We start from the raw sequence: 16,659 nt of genomic DNA on the forward strand, positions 1-16,659 counted from the left end.
TGGTGCCACGTGTCCAGGATGCTGGCTGAGTCCTTTCTCCCTGTCAACACACAGTTGCCTCGGGCAGAGAATAGGGCAGCCCTATCTACGATGAAGGTCCCCAAGCACAGGGACAGGTGCACATTCAGCTCACAGCCAGGGTACCTGTCCCCCTTGTTAGGAGTTGGAGTTGAAGCAGAAACGACCAACCTGACTGACAGGTGAAGCTTCACATTCTAAAGGTTTGTGTGCACGCATGTTGTTACATATTCAGTGTCACCGTGGCACGCTTGACACGAACACCTCTGTGCAATTATGCAGATCTAATTGCAAGATGGGCTAAGAATAGAAGGAGTCAATGCTTCATTTCCCCACCCTCACAGCTTCCTGAAGAGGGGGCGCGGTGCAGAGTGATGCATTTGGGTCAGCCCTGCTCCAGAACCAGCACCAGGATTGCTGAGGTTCTGGAAACTGCTAAAGCAGCAGCGGGGACAGAGGAAGGGAACCAAGAGGCCACACAAGCACCTGGGATGCAAAGTATGCAAATTCCGGCCGTGGGTTTCTGTTGACGAACAGATTTGTGCTGCAGACATTAACCTTTGGCGCCTGCGGATGTCAAGTGTGACCTTGAGAATTGCATCTGTGCTAGAATCTTGAAAGCAAGAACATTCCTGTACTTAAATTTCCAGTTTCCTGCCATCTGGGTGTTTTCTTCCAGTAGCTGGCTCCACTTTCAGATGCTGAGCTACAGCCTGGTTGGATAAGAATAAAGGCTTGTTACCCTTTCCTTTGTGATTTTTTTCACCCCTTCTCTTTCTGACTTGCAGGTGTTCCAGTCCCAAGAGGTACCTGAAAAGACATCGTCACCTGAAGAATCGATAAGGATGACGAAGGGCATCACCATGGCAACAGCCAAAGCCGTGGCAGCGGGGAACTCGTGTAGACAGGAGGACGTGATTGCCACCGCCAACCTGAGCCGCAAAGCCGTTTCAGACATGTTGACGGCTTGCAAGGTAAAGGCCTTGGCCTTGCTCTGGCTGGACGGCTTGGTGGCTTGTTAGGATTTAAGTTGTTTGGTGTCATCGGAAGGAGAAGAGGGGCTGTACAGTGTAGCAGGGGGCAGCTCAGTGTCTGAAGCTTGGTCGTAAGATACAGACTGAAGACAGCATATGCTGGGAGTGGGGGTGGTTTCTTGCATCGATTAAGACTCACATTCCATATTGGAGTGCCTGGGTTCAAGTCCCACCTCCAGCTGTAAGTCCAGCTTCCTGCTAAAGCACACCTCGGGAGGCAGCGTGTGTCAGCTCAAGTACTTGGAGCTCTGCCTTCCACCTGTGAGACCAGGGTTGAATTCCTGGCTTCTGGCTTTGGACTAGCCCTGTCCAGCTGCTGTGAACATCTGGGGAGTGCACCAGTGGATGGAAGAGCTCTGTCTTTCTCTCTGTCTGGTTTTCTAGTAAAAGGGAAAAATGTTTAAGATAATCTACTTTTTTAAAAACAACGTCTGCCTCTGTCTGTGGGAAGCAGCTCTCTCGGGTGCTTTGTGTTGAAGAGGGAGGGGGCAAGCCCTGCTGACCTGACCTTTGCTTTTCCTAACTGGGCAGGAAGCCTTTCTCCCAGAGAGCAGCAGAGGCACAGCGAGAGTAGGAAGCAGAGACTGCAGCGCTAATTGAGAGCCCTCCAGATGAGCCATGTGTGCTCTTCTGCCTGCCCCCTTTGCTGCCTCCTCCACACATTTGCCATTTTGCCCCAGGGAAAGGTGTGGCCACCACTGGTTGAAAAAGTGGGTGAAAGCAGCAGTGCACACTTTGGGGAGCTACCTTCCAGCCTGTGCTCTCTGCTGGGTGTCTGGGAGACTCTTCTGATCCTCAGGTGGATAACCAGAGCAGCTGCCCTGAGCCCATGCCGGGCGGAGGGAGGCGGAGTGGGTGGGAGGGTGTGGAGACCTGAGCCCTACGATCTTGCTTTGATTTTTATCTAATTAAGAAAGTGAGCCAGTGGTGGGCATTTGGCCAGCAGTGATGACAACCACGTTCCCTATCAGGGTGCCTCGGTTCCATACCGGCCTCTTTTTTTTTGACAGGCAGAGTGGACAGTGAGAGAGAGACAGAGAGAAAGGTCTTCCTTTTGCCGTTGGTTCACCCTCCAATGGCCGCCGCGGTAGCGTGCTGCGGCCGGCGCACCGCGCTGTTCCGATGGCAGGAGCCAGGTGCTTATCCTGGTCTCCCATGGGGTGCAGAGCCCAAACACTTGGGCTATCCTCCACTGCACTCCCTAGCCACAGCAGAGAGCTGGCCTGGAAGAGGGGCAACCGGGACAGGATCGGTGCCCCGACCGGGACTAGAACCCGGTGTGCCGGCGCCGCAAGGCGGAGGATTAGCCTGTTGAGCCACGGCGCCGGCTTATACCGGCCTCTTGATACTGGCATCTGCTTTCTGCTAACACACCCCCTGGATGCAGTGGTGATGGCTCACGTAGTGGAGTCCTTTCCATCCATGTGAGAGACCAGGATTGAATTCCCAGCTCCCAGCTTTGGGCCTGCCCAGCCCCTGCCAGTGTGGGCTTTTGGGGAGTGTTTGAGTAGATGGGCGCTCTCTCTGTCTCTCTGTGCGTGTTTGTGTGTCTTTTTCTCTCTGCCTCTCAAAGACGTAGATATTTTTAAGAAGGTCCCCTGTACAAGCCCTCATGTAATCTTCCACCCACAGAGCACCCCCAGGCCTCCAGAGACTCTGTCTCTAGGGACAGACTTGCCCCAATGACTCTGACTTCTGTTCAGTGTTGGCTTGGTGACCACTGCTGTGGTGAGTGGGCGGTGGGGGGAGCTACCCACAGAATTGAAAAAACAGCTGTTATAGATTAGGGTCTGAGGGAGTCGAGCCCTTCTTTGTGGTAGTGTTGAGTTCTGTAGAGGTTGCCACTGTAGGGTCCAACTCTGAGGTGGGATGATGTGGAGGTAAGTGGTGGGTAACGGAGGAGACAGACGGGCTGAAGAAATGGCCTGCAAGGACCTGGCCAGCAGGTGCAGTGCCAGTTGATGGGACTGCTTGTGCACTGGAGAGAAAGGGGCAAACATGGGGTTGGAAAGGCTGCAGTGGGAGGTAGGGCAGGCTCCTCCGTGAAGGACCGGGGGTGCTGAGCCAATGGGTTTCAACTCTGTCCTGAGACCGCAAATACTCACCATTTTGATATGCTTAGTGATTCTGCCCACCAGAGGGATAGCTTCCCCAGGGGTCACTCTCTGAATCAAAGAAGAGTATTTTACAGGCAGGACATGCCCCGAGGACATCATGGTATCCCAGGGCACCTGTTATTACGCAGAGGCTGTCACGTGTATTCTGTCATTTGCTCTTAGATGACAAAGGTAAAAGTCATTATTCTTATTTGTCAGATGATGAAACAGAGGCTCAGAAAGGTTAAGTGGCAGGGCAGGAATTGTGGCACAGTGGGTGAAGCCAGCACTTGGGTCCCCTGCATTCCATTCCTGAGGGCCTGTTCGAGTCCTAGCTACTCGGCTTCTAATCCAGCCTCCTGCTAATGCACAGGGAGGCAGCAGATGATGGCCCAAGTACCTGGTTGCTGCAATTCGTGTGGGAGACCCTGATGCTGGCTCCTTGCTTCAGCTTGGACCAGCCCCGCTGTTGCAAGCATTTGGGGAGGCAACCAGCAGATGGATGACCTTTCTGTCTCTCTCTCCCTCTCATTTTGCTTTCAAATAAGTAAATCAGTCTTTTCTGGAAAAGAAAGCGGTTGGGTGGCGTGACCAACGTCACATAGCTCTTCTCTGTGAGGACCAGAACTGACACCAGCTCTTCCAGTTGATACTTGTTGCCCATGGCCTCCCAGCCACAATACTCATTGTCTTTCCTGTTGATGAGTGACAGGCACTTCTGTCCCTGTGTCATAGACTTGAAATAAAAGGGGAAGTAATAGCAACAGCAAAAACCATGATTGAGGTGGAAATAGAATGAAACTCAAATTTTTAGGTTTCTTAATCCGACGTTCCCCCATGTCTTCATCGGGGGGGAGGTCCCGTAGAAAAGCACGGGTGCCACATGCCCAGCTTCAGCTCCCATCTGCATCACAGCATCCTGGCCATGCAGGACAGACTAAGAACTTGTGTGTCCACCTCACACCGCCAGGCCAGACGAGAGGGCCAGCATCCCCGCTGACCCCATGGCTGCTCTTAGCACGGGGCTTATTGCACAAACTCAGTGACACTTCCATTCCTTTGGTCTCCATGTCTGGAAATGAGGGAGCTGGACAGAAACAGATGTGTGTGTAGCAGAGAAAACCAGGATGCTGAGCAGTGGCTCTGGAGGAAGCCACGGTGCCCTCTGGGAGCCCCCACGTTGGAGCCGAGCAGGGCAGGCAGGGCAGACGGAGATGCACAGGAAGCTACCCTCTGCTCGCTGTGTGGGACTGGAAGGTTATGCCAACTGCCCCGGCGGAGTCCCCCCGAAACCTGAGTCAGCGCTCGTGTTTTTTCTTTCTGGTTACTTGCACATGTTTGTTTTGTTGGGTTTTGTGTCTGCTGTTATCAGTGATGTCACAGGGCTGTTTCTCTGTTGCTAGGAGTCATCAGTGCTGACTTAATGACTGCAAACCCCTCTGCTAGTGAATATTATCTTTCCCCTATTAGCGGATGTCTAGGTCGTCTGCAGTTTTTTAAATCATGAGCTTTACTGTTAAGAGCGTCTTGGGCATATCTGTTTGTCCTGTGATTTGGGTTATTTCCTTGGGCGAGATTCCCAGAAGCCACATTTGTGGGTCAAATGTAACAATTTTAATCAATGCCAGATTGTTCTCCCGAGTGACACAGCCACCGCCGTGGATAAGAACGCCAAAACCTCCCCTCTCCCAGGACCCTCAGCGGGGGCCTTGCCTGTGCCTGCCGGAGGTGACTGAGCGGTGGCGCGGTCTGCGTCACTCCACACTGGTGTCTCAGCAGACATGGGCTCTGGCCTCACGTCGGACACAGGGGCTCAGGGCTGGACAAAGCATGGCGGTGCTGAGAACAGGCTCCTGGTTCCTGCTTCTGAGGCTTCAGATGAGTCATTCCAGCTCCTGAGTCACCAATGCTGGGGCCACTTACTGCAGGGGTGGGGGCCAGGTCAGTCCCCACCCAGAACCCCCATTCCCAGGGAGAGGGGCCCCAGTGGATCAGTGCCTGGCTGCAGTCCCTCATCCCCTTCCATCTCGATCTTTTATCCTGGTGTGTGATTTGTGTCCCGATTTGTGATTTATGTGTGGTTTTCTTTTTTATGTGTTTCTCTAAACCTCTGAAGTTCTTTCCAGAGGGAAGCCATAAAAGGTAGAATGGCTAAATGGGTAGGATTACCAGGTTTAGCAAATGAAAAATGGGGTGTCCCATCCTTGCACTAAAGTTTGTTTCACTGTTTATCTGCATTGCAGATTTAACCAGGGGTTTTATCTGGCAACCTTATGAATGGGCATGCTGTGGGAAATGATATCTCCTGAATGACTCGAGGTGCCAGGTCACAAGTGCAAGGAAAAAGCTCCATCACCTCAGTGCCCTGGCTTGCTTATCTCAACATTTGCTTAACATGAGATGAGTTATGGGGCCTCCAGGGGTGCTTGCTATCTGCAGTCTCCCAGCAGAGGAGCCACAGGGCCCCCTGGTCATGGAGGCCTCACTGTGACCGCAGAGTAGTCAGGTCAGGGGATGGGAACCTGGGCTTGCTGAACCCACAAATGGAGCCTTCAGGAATCCTCCCTCGCTGACCCCGGGTCAGTCCGTCTCCTGCCGTGGCCCCCTAATCATGAATCTTGCCTGGAATTTATAGTGCATGTGGCACTCTTTCCTGAACTTTTGAGTGTGTGAGGGATTTTTTGCATTTCAGTGAAAGGGGGTGGGAGATGGGTAAAACAGGGACCAGAGTGAGTGGTTTCTGTCCTGTGGCCTCGGGGTAACACAGGCTGTGTCACAGAACCTGCAGTGGGGTGGGGGTCAGTCTTTGAGGTGTGGGAGCAGGTTTGGCAGAGGTCTCCTGCGTTGGGGTCCCGGTTGCCCCCTACTCTGCTCCCAGGCTGGGTGACTCCTAAACTGGCTTTTCTTGCCTTGAGACAGACGCCTTCTCTCTCCCTGCAGCAAGCATCCTTCCACGCCGATGTCAGCGAGGAGGTACGAAGCAGAGCCTTGCGCCACGGGACGGAGTGCGCCCTTGGCTACCTGGACCTGCTGGAGCATGTGTTAGTGGTAAGGAGGGTGAGGGGTGGGGGGCGGTGGGCATAGCCGGGCGACAGCTGCGTGTCCCACCTGCCTGGTCCCATGGAGTCTGGTGCACATCTTCCCTCTTTGAGCGCAGTCTGGGCACACCTTGTAGGGCTGGAATTGGACTGAGCTCAGTGACCAGAGAAAGTGGTGGCTAGAATCCAGGGAAGCTGGCTCTTTCTTACTCCAGAGAGAGGCAAGACTGGTGCCTAAGAGGAGGAGGAGTGGGTAGGGTGAGGGGCAAAGCAGGAAGGCTTCCAGGGCCACTTCAGAAAAGTCAGAAGGGCGTGTTAGGAAGACCCCAGCACATCCAGACATGTGCTTCTGTGACAACCTTGGAAGGCTCTCACTAGTGCTACCAGTGATCTGCTGGCCTCTTGTCACCTCTTCCTGTCCTCCCGAGCATGCTGGAGGCCAGTGTGCCTGGCCTAGGGATGCACTAGGAAGGTGGGAGTGGCATGTGCCTGTGGGGAGTATGGGACAGTGGTCATGGCAGGTGGACCGCCCACCCTGGCTGTGCAAACTGCTGGCTCCTGGTGACTTAACTCACCACACAGCTTGAGGACAAGACCCTGGAAAACAAGACAGATGGACGCTGAGTGTCCATCTCCCCCATGTCCTGGAAGCCACACTTAGAACCATGTAAGTCGTGGAGCCCTGAGCACACCAAGAGGAGAAAACATTGATGCCTTCCCTCCACCATCACCCGGCTTGTCCCTGACCTCACCTGAGAGCCACAACAGGCCACTCTCGGGCGCACGGTCATGTGTGTCTTTCCTTGGCTGGCCGGACATTCACTGTTTTTCTCATCTTGTCCTTGTGCCTTTGGCCGGCCGGCCAGGGAAATGATCTGAGACTCAACCAAGTCCGTCCTTGGTTGAGCTCACCTAGCTTTTCCTCAGCAGAGCTGGGGTCAAATCAGTCCCACGCCGGCTCGTTCACTGCCTTCTCCTTAAAACCAGTTATCTCTGATGTTGAGCGTCTTGGGTCTTTTAGGGATCCTTGTTTTTATTCATCCTGGTAACTGCAGTCAGTGCTGAGGCATAGCCTGGGACTCCTTCCTAAGCTTCCAAATGCTGGGTCCTTACAAATAGAAATCCCTGCATTCTATGTGGGCTGGGCAAGGACCATCGAAGCTGGACAGGGTCATGGGTGGGAGCCTCTGCGGCCAAAGTAACACACATGTGGTCATGTGAAGTGTTCAGCCCTCGAGCCTCCTAGCAGGAAATTGATGGGAAAGGGAAAAAGACATCTTTGTCTTCCTGGAGCAGTTTCCTGAGTTGTGTAGGATCTTAACTGGCAGCTGGGCAGCAGAGGGGGGCCAGTGGATCTGGAAGGCTGAGGGTTAGAATTGAGTTCAGCTCCTGGCTCTGCTGTCTAAGCAGCCAGACGGCCACTGTCCTGTCTGGGCCTCAGTTTTGTCAGGCACTTAACAGGCAGTTTATGGAGGATTGAGCGAGCGTGTCTGGAAACCCAAGGCTGTGTGGCTGAGCGAACACTCACTGGCTGCTGGATTGAAGTCTGCCGACTGGAAGGTACCTTTCCTTGCTGGCTGGCGGCTGAGACCAGGCTTACGGCATTGGGCCCCCAGTGCTCCCCCCAAGTGGGGGCTCTCCTCCTAACCTCCATTTCTCCTCTTGGTTGTCTCTCTTGTTTTCATCTCGTTCATATGGGGGCAGGCAGGAGACAGAGGAATCCCCTCATTTCCACTTCCCCACTCTGAGCCATGCTCTCTCCTGCACGTGTACCTGCGGGCCAAACCCGGTATCTGTGACCCTCAGGTCGGCACTTTCTGCCTTTGCTCTTGGTGAGTCGCATGATGAGAGCGTTGTGCCCTAGGGATCAGCCCCCAGCTTCGTCTCTGGCAAATCCACGCCTGGATAGAAAGCGGGCAGGCGGCCCTTATGATGGGTAGCAGACTGGTGGTCTCCTCCCTCCCTCTCCAGCAGAAAGACGGCTTGTTGCATAGAGAGGGGTTCTTGCTCCCCAAGGGAGGGCAGGTGCCAGCACTTGTCATAAGGAGAAGTATATCCCCTGGGAAGAGGAATCTGGAGCCCTCACAGGCCACCCCCCTGACTTCATGCAGACTGGAAACCTGCCCTGGTGTCTGGGAACCAGCTGCTGCGTGGACCCCTTGCTTCCTCTCTCCTCCTCACCTCTCCTCTCTGTGCCCTGTGATGGGGTGAGCAAGATGAGACCAGATGTCCTTGATGCATGGTGTGCGTCTGTCCAAGGAGGAGGAAGAAGAGGCCAGATGGCAGGCCACTTTGCAGAGAGAGGTGGAGGTCAAATCAGGGTCGCTGGGGACATCAGAGAAACTGGAGGAACTTTGCCCAGGCCACACGTTCAGAGACCCCTGCTTAATGGCCACTTGGTCCCTATTAGGCTTCAGTAACGACCATCAGTGGCTTTTTCTGTAATGGAAGAAGGGCGTTTGCTGCAAGGAGACACAACATTGCACAGAATTTAGCGAGTTTCGGTCAGGAGGTTCTCCTGGAGGCTGGGGGGCCTGTGGGTGGCCACTGGTTCTTCTCCAGCCTCAGGCAAAACTGGCCTGCGCTACACAGCCACAGGTGTTTCTCCTGTGGCCATTCACCGTCTAGATGACCAGTGTTCTGTGACCGATCCCTCCTTGCGTTTACTATAGACCTTCTGTGTTGCAAACCGGGGTTTATTTTGCTCATTCTGTATTATCATCATTGTCACCTGCAGTTATAGCAGACATTTATATTGATGTCCTGTTTCTCTAAGGCTGTTAAGGAGGTTTATGGTAGCCAGTGCTCAGCTGAAAATATTAACAGGAAGGAAAGCCAAATGATAGTGAAACGCTCTTTATAAAATAAACAGAAATCATCTCAGGGTTTGCAGTCACGACTCTTCGGCCCCCAGGTGAGACGTGCTGGTGGCTCCGACTTCTGTGTAGAGCAATGGAGGAGCATTGTGTACTCATTTGTTTGCATTTTTGTTTTTGTTCTCTGGAAAGCTGGGCACAGCTCTGTTTGGAAGGTGTTTTCTAACATGCAGAGGAAGAAACCGCCCCGCCTTCCTGGGAATTATCATAAACACATGTGAAATAAAGGTTCCTAACTGAAGACAAGAGAACCCGTGTCACCCTTTGTCCCCCAAGTCACGGGGGTTTCTTGCTGTGTTAGAGTCACACTTGGCACTGTTAGTACCAGCCCTGCCCCAAGGCAGACCCTGTGGATATCTGGGCTAAGATGAGGCTAGGAGCAAGGAAGCTGGCCCGGAGAGGCCCGGGGTGAGAAGCAGGAGGCCCAAACGTGGAGACTGGGCTTCGTCTTCAGAGCAGATTCTAACAGAATCAAAGTGAGGTCGCAGTGCTGCTATATAGGAGAAATCAGAATTGTTGTTTAAATTCTCTTCAGGCTAGCAGAAACAGAAACCAAGGTTTGATTGGATACTTACAGATGGAAGATTTTTTAGAACAGTGAAAAACTAGAGATTTCTCGCTCGCTCGCTCACTCTCTCTCTCCCCCCCTCCCCATTTTTATCTTAACTGAAAACCTTGGTGTGATCAGGTGACCATTCTGAAAAGAAAGTCAACCTAAACCGGAGCAGCCTCCCGGAATGCTTGAAAAACCGTTTTTAATGACTCAGAGGGAATAGGTGGAAGAGTCTTGAAAGCTGAAGAATCATCAGATAATTGTGTGTTACAAAAGGGGAAAGAGAGGGGCCAGTGCCGTGGCTCACTTGGTTAATCCACCGCCTGCGGCACTGGCATCCCATATGGGTGCCGGGTTCTAGTCCCAGTTGCCCCTCTTCCAGGCCAGCTCTCTGCTGTGGCCCGGGAGTGCAGTGGAGGATGGCCCAAGTGCTTGGGCCCTGCACTCGCGTGGGAGACCAGGAGGAAGCATCTGGCTCCTGGCAGGTGCAGTGCAGCGCCGGCCGTAGCAGCCATTTGGGGGGTGAACCAACGGAAGGAAGACCTTTCTGTCTGTCTCTCTCACTGTCTGTAACTCTACTTGTCAAATAAATTAAAAAAAAAAAAAAAAAAAGGTGGGTGGGTAGAAGCAAGGTTTGGAGAAAGTGCCCAACAATCCACACCACTCTGAGGTGGCACTGAGTGGTTCAGGATCTTGAGTGAGCTACTTCTGTTAAATTTAGGTACATGAAAATATGGGGAGACTACACTATGCGAACCTTGTTCAGATAAAATGCCATCGAGCCTTTTTTGGCTGGCTGGTCTATTTTAGTTTTACTTTAGAAAAACCTTAAAGAAACAGAATAATTACCTGCATACCCGCCTTCTCTAATTGGTTTGGCTCATTAACATTTTATTTGGTTTGCTTCAGGTGTTTAAGTTCTAAAACAACATATCAGTAATTCTGTACCCTTCAGATTTCCCATTCTCTTTTTTCCCCTGTGCAAAGATGCAAATGACCATTGTGATTTTGCATCCTTAATCATGTGTGCATCCTGGGCCTCCAGAAAGCAAAGCCCTGGGCCATTTCTGGCTTCCCCCTCTCCCATCAGAGGAGCCTTAGCTCACTCCCACAAAAAGGGCCTTCAGCTGTTGAGATCCCAGACCCCAGATGCCCATTTGGAAGCTCCAAATTAATAACCCTTGCTTGGCCAGTTCTCTGGGGAATCCAGTTAGCTCTCAGCAAGCACGGTGTTGACCTTGGGCCCTTGCTGCCCCGGGAGCTGCTCTAGGAAGCTTTAGAGATAGGTGCCCACTGCAGTGGTGTTGGCCTCCTGCGTTTGCTGTTTGCTGGCTCACCCCGAGACTTGTGTGCAAAGGCGAGCGGCAGCCACCTTGCGTCTGCAGCAATCACAGTTCAGGATTTTTGCAAAACCACAACACGGAGTCTTTGGCAGGGCCAACATTACTGTCTCTTCCACTAGCAGAACTTTAATGTGAATCTGTCTTTTGATCACTATTAGAAGTCATATTGACTTAATAGTGGAATAAAAATAGAAGCCCTTTCTTCCTGCCTCACGTAAAGTTAGAGTACTTTAATTGAGGCTGGTCCCTGTGTGAGAGAGCCCGTAGGGTACACAGGAGGGGTCCTTTGTCTACATCAAGGGCTCTTCTTCCACCGCCAGAAGTCTTTAATCATTGTGCTTTGATGATTTCAGTACTTCTCTCCACACCTGTAGCTCTTTTTTCAGTTTTGGAGACATAGCTAGTATACAATGAACAACACATAGTTAAGGATATGTTTTGGTTATTGATATGGGAATACATCTGTAAAGCCATCACCAGCAATCAAAATAATGAATGTATTCATCACCCCTCAAAATTCCCAAGAAACCACTGATCTGCTTATTGTTGCTGACTTGCGTGCGTTTTCTAGCTGCTTCTATAAATGAAGTCACACAGCATCCACTCCTTCATTCAGCATCAGAGTTTTCAATTCCATCCATTTTGTTGTATGCATAAATAATGTGTCTATAGCTAAGGAGTATTTCATTGTATTCAAATACTGTTGGTGGTCATTTGGGTTGCTTGCATTTTTTTTTTTTTTACTACAAATAAAGCTTTGAAGAGCATTTCATACTCAAGTCTTTGTGCCAGTATCTGTCCATTGCTCTTGGGTAGATACCTACAAGTGGAATGTTTGGATTGTAGGATAGGGGTATGTTTAACTTTTTAGAAAAAACCAAATTGTTTTCCAAAGTTTGTACTATTTTACATTTCTACCAGCAATGTGTGAGAATTCTCCTCACTCTATATCCTGCTACCACTTGTCATTTTTAATTTTCTTTGTTTTAGCCACTGTAGTGAGTATATGGTGGTATCTCATTGTGATTTTAATTTCTATTGTTGAAAGTATTTTTGTGTACCTGTTTGCTTTCTGTATAGCTTTTTTGCTAAAATGTCTGCTCAGATCTTTTGCCTGTTTTTGTTTTTGTTTTTGTTTTTGTTTTTTAGCTTTAGAATTCTTTAGGTTTTTCTAGATAATAAGTTTTTTGTCAGATGTGTTTTGGAAGTAGTTTCTCCCAGGGTGTGATTTGCTGTCAGTTTCCTAACAAGTCTTGTTGGGGCAACTGAGACAAAGATAAACTATAAAAAAAGAAAGAAAAATGACAACACTTCCATAGAGAATTTATGTGCAGCTATAACGTGGAAATTACAACAGTTAAAACTGTTTATATCATTTATATCTCAGACATGAAGCATTTAGAATGAACTTATATAAACATTTAGGGTGAACTGAAGGTTTTTGTTTGCAGAAATCATCAAATTATTTTTAAGATTATATCTGTGCTTCCTGTTATCATTGTATCTGATGTCCTGTTGATTTCTCCTTTTAAACAGCCTTATTGAGACATAATTGACATATGACAATTCATTCCAAGTATGCAACTGATTAGTTTTAGTGGGTGTACAGCATTGTGCGACTATTACCGTATTCTGATTGTAGAGCATTTTGTCACCTTAGAAAGCTCATGTCAGTTAGCAGTCACTCCCCTCTCCTCACTCCCACAGTTCTCTCAGTATTCCTTTGTGTATTCACTGATAGGATTCCACCCCAACTATATGGAAAGCACTGTTGTCGCACTTAATAAATAAGTCAGCTGAAACTTTGAGAAAGGGTGAGGAATTGCATGGCAGGTTAGGTAGATGCATTGACCTTGACTCCTGAACTTAACTGCCTCCCCACCGGTTCTGTGAGAAACTAGTAGGCATTTGCCCCTCTCCTGTACCTCCCCATGGCTCTAGTCTTCTTTTGCACCTGGTCTAGGAAGCCTTCCTTGTAGGAGTCCTAGGAGTGTGCTGGTCTGATTTTCTCTCATTCATTTCCCTCATGCTCACCCATTCATAGATCTGTACAGAAATCTTAGTATCTGTGGAGTGATAGATTCATAGGCTAGGAGAATTAACACAACTGATCATCTGGAATGATCAAACATCAGCAAATACAAAATAAACTTAAAGGATGCCGGAAGGAGGGAGAATGGAAATAGAGGCATGTGACGTAATGCCCAAAAAGCACTGGTTAGGCCGGCGCCGTGGCTTAACAGGCTAATCCTCCGCCTTGCGGCGCCGGCACACTGGGTTCTAGTCCCAGTCAGGGCGCCGGATTCTGTCCCAGTTGCCCCTCTTCCAGGCCAGCTCTCTGCGATGGCCCGGAAGGCAGTGGAGGATGACCCAAGTCCTTGGGCCCTGCACCCACATGGGAGACCAGGAGAAGCACCTGGCTCCTGGCTTCAGATCAGCGAGATGCGCTGGCCGCAGCGGCCATTGGAGGGTGAACCAACGGCAAAAGGAAGACCTTTCTCTCTGTCTCTCCCACTATCCACTCTGCCTGTCAAAAAATAAATAAATAAATAAATAAATAAATAAAAGCACCGGTTAATCAGTACAAGTCTAACTTAAGGTCATGTGTGTATCCACGAGGCTGGGGCTGCTCACGGTATAACCAGTTATCTACTAAGCTTCCTGCAGCCATGTGCAAGGAGGGGTAGGCCCTGGGGTCCAAATGCCATCTTTTCCAACCCCCAGAGAGAGTGATTCTGCCACTTAGCCAGGTGAGAATAGGTCTGAGGCACCCAGAAGTTTGGAATTAACACTTAATGAATGCCTACTGTGATGCAGGCACCGCATGAAGTATTTCCCAAGGGTTACTCCATTTGATCTTTATGCCAGCCCTGAGGGATAGGCATTGGCAAGTTTTACAGATGAAGAAGCAGGTGCTGAGGGGTTCAGTACTTACAAAGGAGCGACCTTGAAGCCAGATATGAACACAGGTCTGTCCCGTTCCAAAGCTCATGCTTCATCCTCGGCTCCGAGCCTCCCAGATTTCCAAAGACCGACAGTGGTCGAATTTAGCTCCCGGCTGTCTTAACATGCCAAACCTGGAGCTTCCCGTCGTGGGCCCTGGGGAGAAAATGCAGCAAAGGCTGTTGGGAGGGGAAGTTCCAAATTAGGACGGCACAGGATGCTTCCCATCAGGTCCGAAATGCATGGTGGAAGAAAGTGAGCAGTTCTCCTCCAGTTTCTGAGTTCCATTCTCGGACGAATTTGAACAGCAGCCAGCTGAGGGGATGTCCTTTAAGTCAACTTAGTGTTTGGAGTCACCCATGCCTTTTGAATATCACAAACAGCAGAAAACAATTTTTAAAGTTTTTGCACTGGTTCAAAAGAAGGCCGAAGCGCATGGCTTCTCCCTGGCAGGCAGAACCCAGAGAGGACTGCTTTTTCAGGAACGGCCCTCTTGCTCGGTGAAATGCTGCCTACATGGGGATTTTTGTCTCCAAAACCCCCATGAGTCACACATTTCCAACGTCTCACAGTTGTGGTGGTGTCACAAGCAGCAGCTGGCCCAGAGCTTGGTCTTCGGTGCTCACTCAGGCCGTGCATGGCCTGTGAGTAATTTCAGGTGCTTATGTTTCTTCTAGGACAGAAGTGGACTTTGTCCCCTCTCTGGTCTTTGGGAACTGTCAGAAGCCACCTTCAAGGCACCCGTGGTTTCCACTGTCTCATTTCTCACTTAAAGAAACAAGCCCAATGAGTCTTAAATGTTTTCCCCAAGCTCCACAAGTCACTTTGGGACAGAGAGCATCTGACGCCAGGTCCACCAGGGAGTGCGCTGCCTGTCGCCATGGTGACCGTGCTCCTTACGCACTTGACTTGTTCTTCACCCATAGATCCTTCAGAAACCAACACCGGAACTCAAGCATCAGCTGGCCGCTTTCTCCAAGAGGGTCGCCGGCGCCGTGACGGAGCTCATTCAGGCCGCCGAAGCCATGAAAGGTAGGTGGCATTCTCTTGGGTCCTTATAACTGGGGTGTCCCCAGGGCCAGGCTGGCATGGCAGATGGAGCAGAGCAAGAGAGAGACAGCACAGGCGCTTCGTTGGTAGGTATAGCCAGGAGGAGCATGGCGGGGTACCTGTTTAAAGCAAGGTGATACAGAGTTAGATATCAGAAGTAACTTCCAGTGCAAAGCAAGTCATTCCTTCAGTCTTTGAATCAAGTATGTCTGCTGCACAGGTACAATTCATATAAACTGCTGGCTTCTCCAAGGAGTCTGGTTGTTTCTTTTTATCTGTGCTCATTCAGCAGGGTATTTATTCCCATTAGAGTAATGCCTCGTGTGTAGGAAACAGCCATGTCTTCGCAAGTTGTCTGTGCTCCCCTTCCTGCTTCCATAGAAGCAGTCAGCTCCCGGGGGGGACAGCATCCCTCCCTATGAGTTGAGGCCAGTGCTGTTCCCCGTGTGGGCCCAGAAGAGAATGGCAGATCTCCACGTGGTGCGAGGCAGAGTCTGGAGGCGCCGTGGCTTGCTTGCAGGCATGAGATGTAAGGTAGAAGTCAGAGGAAGGCTCGAGGCTTGGCCTGTGAGAGCTTGATTTCCACAGCTGATTTAGATGACTGTGATAGGACAGTATGAGGGTACTTTACAAAGTGCACAGAAATGTAGTTACATTTTTCACATTTTTAGTTCTTTGTATTTGAAAGGCAAGGGGTGCAGGGAGTGGGGGAAGACATGACAGGCAGGCAGGCACAGAAAGATCTTCCAACCACAGGCTCAGACCCCGAATGCCCATAATAATCCAGGCTGGACCAGGCTGAAGCCTGGAGCCAGGAACTGCAGGCCTCCCATTTGGATGGCAGGGACCCAGTACTTGGGCCATCACCTGTTGCCACCCAAGGTACTCATTAGCAGGACCCAGAATCCAGGCTTGGGGGGCTTGAACCCAGGCACTCTGATAAGGGATGCCAGCCTCTCACCCAGCATCGTAACTGCTGCACCAAACACTAGCTTCACAAAACACTAAAAGATATTTAGGTGCAAAAAAACCTTTTAAATCCATGCATTTATTTGTAATGCATACTTTCCAGGATTTTGTTTTGTATGCATGGGTTTCAGTGTTTTTTCATACCCAAATAAACTTACCTTTTAATTCTGTTTGCCTTGAACTTTGCAAAATACCCTCCTACAAACAACTGATTGAGAAAACCAGGTTAGCTCCCGCCACGTTCATGAGAGCTTGAGAGAAGACAATATAGGCAGTAGGCTCTCAGCTCTTGAGGGCCTCCTTGCATGGAAATTCTACTGTTGTTTGTAATTAAGCTAGTGCCGAAATCTGTAGTTCCCACGCATGACCTTTTTTTAAACTAATTTTAGGAACAGAATGGGTGGATCCAGAAGACCCAACCGTCATCGCAGAAACAGAATTACTGGGGGCTGCAGCATCCATTGAGGCTGCTGCAAAGAAATTAGAGCAGCTAAAGCCAAGAGCAAAGCCAAAAGTGAGTGTTCACCTGCGGCTGCGCGGCTGCAATCTTCCAGTGAGGGCTGTGAATGGGTATTGCGGGCGGAGGTGGGGGCTGTCTCCTTCCCCCTGCTTAGACTCCAAAGCGGCAGCACTACTGGGCCTGCCCAACCCCTTCTCTTTCAGAAAATAGGGGAAAAAAAAAAAAAAAACAGTGGGCGAGTCTTTCAAGGTAACCACCTGGAAAAATCCCTCTGGGTGT

The 16,659-nt window shown here is 50.3% G+C and overlaps 1 protein-coding gene across 5 annotated transcripts in view; it reads left to right on the top strand.

The window, feature by feature from the left end:
- The window catches only part of TLN2 (talin 2), a 481,872-nt gene that overhangs the window by 441,772 nt on the left and 23,441 nt on the right, over positions 1 to 16,659 (top strand). For all 5 annotated transcript variants that reach the window (XM_062206051.1, XM_062206049.1, XM_062206053.1 and 2 more), the window contains 4 exons: positions 807 to 992; positions 6,089 to 6,196; positions 14,828 to 14,933; positions 16,310 to 16,434. In XM_062206051.1, the coding sequence (XP_062062035.1) occupies positions 807 to 992; positions 6,089 to 6,196; positions 14,828 to 14,933; positions 16,310 to 16,434 (525 nt within the window). The remainder of the gene's footprint in view (positions 1 to 806; positions 993 to 6,088; positions 6,197 to 14,827; positions 14,934 to 16,309; positions 16,435 to 16,659) is intronic.

This window comes from Lepus europaeus, chromosome 11 (assembly GCF_033115175.1).
Source record: "Lepus europaeus isolate LE1 chromosome 11, mLepTim1.pri, whole genome shotgun sequence".
In the NCBI taxonomy this organism is placed as follows: Eukaryota; Metazoa; Chordata; class Mammalia; order Lagomorpha; family Leporidae; genus Lepus; species Lepus europaeus.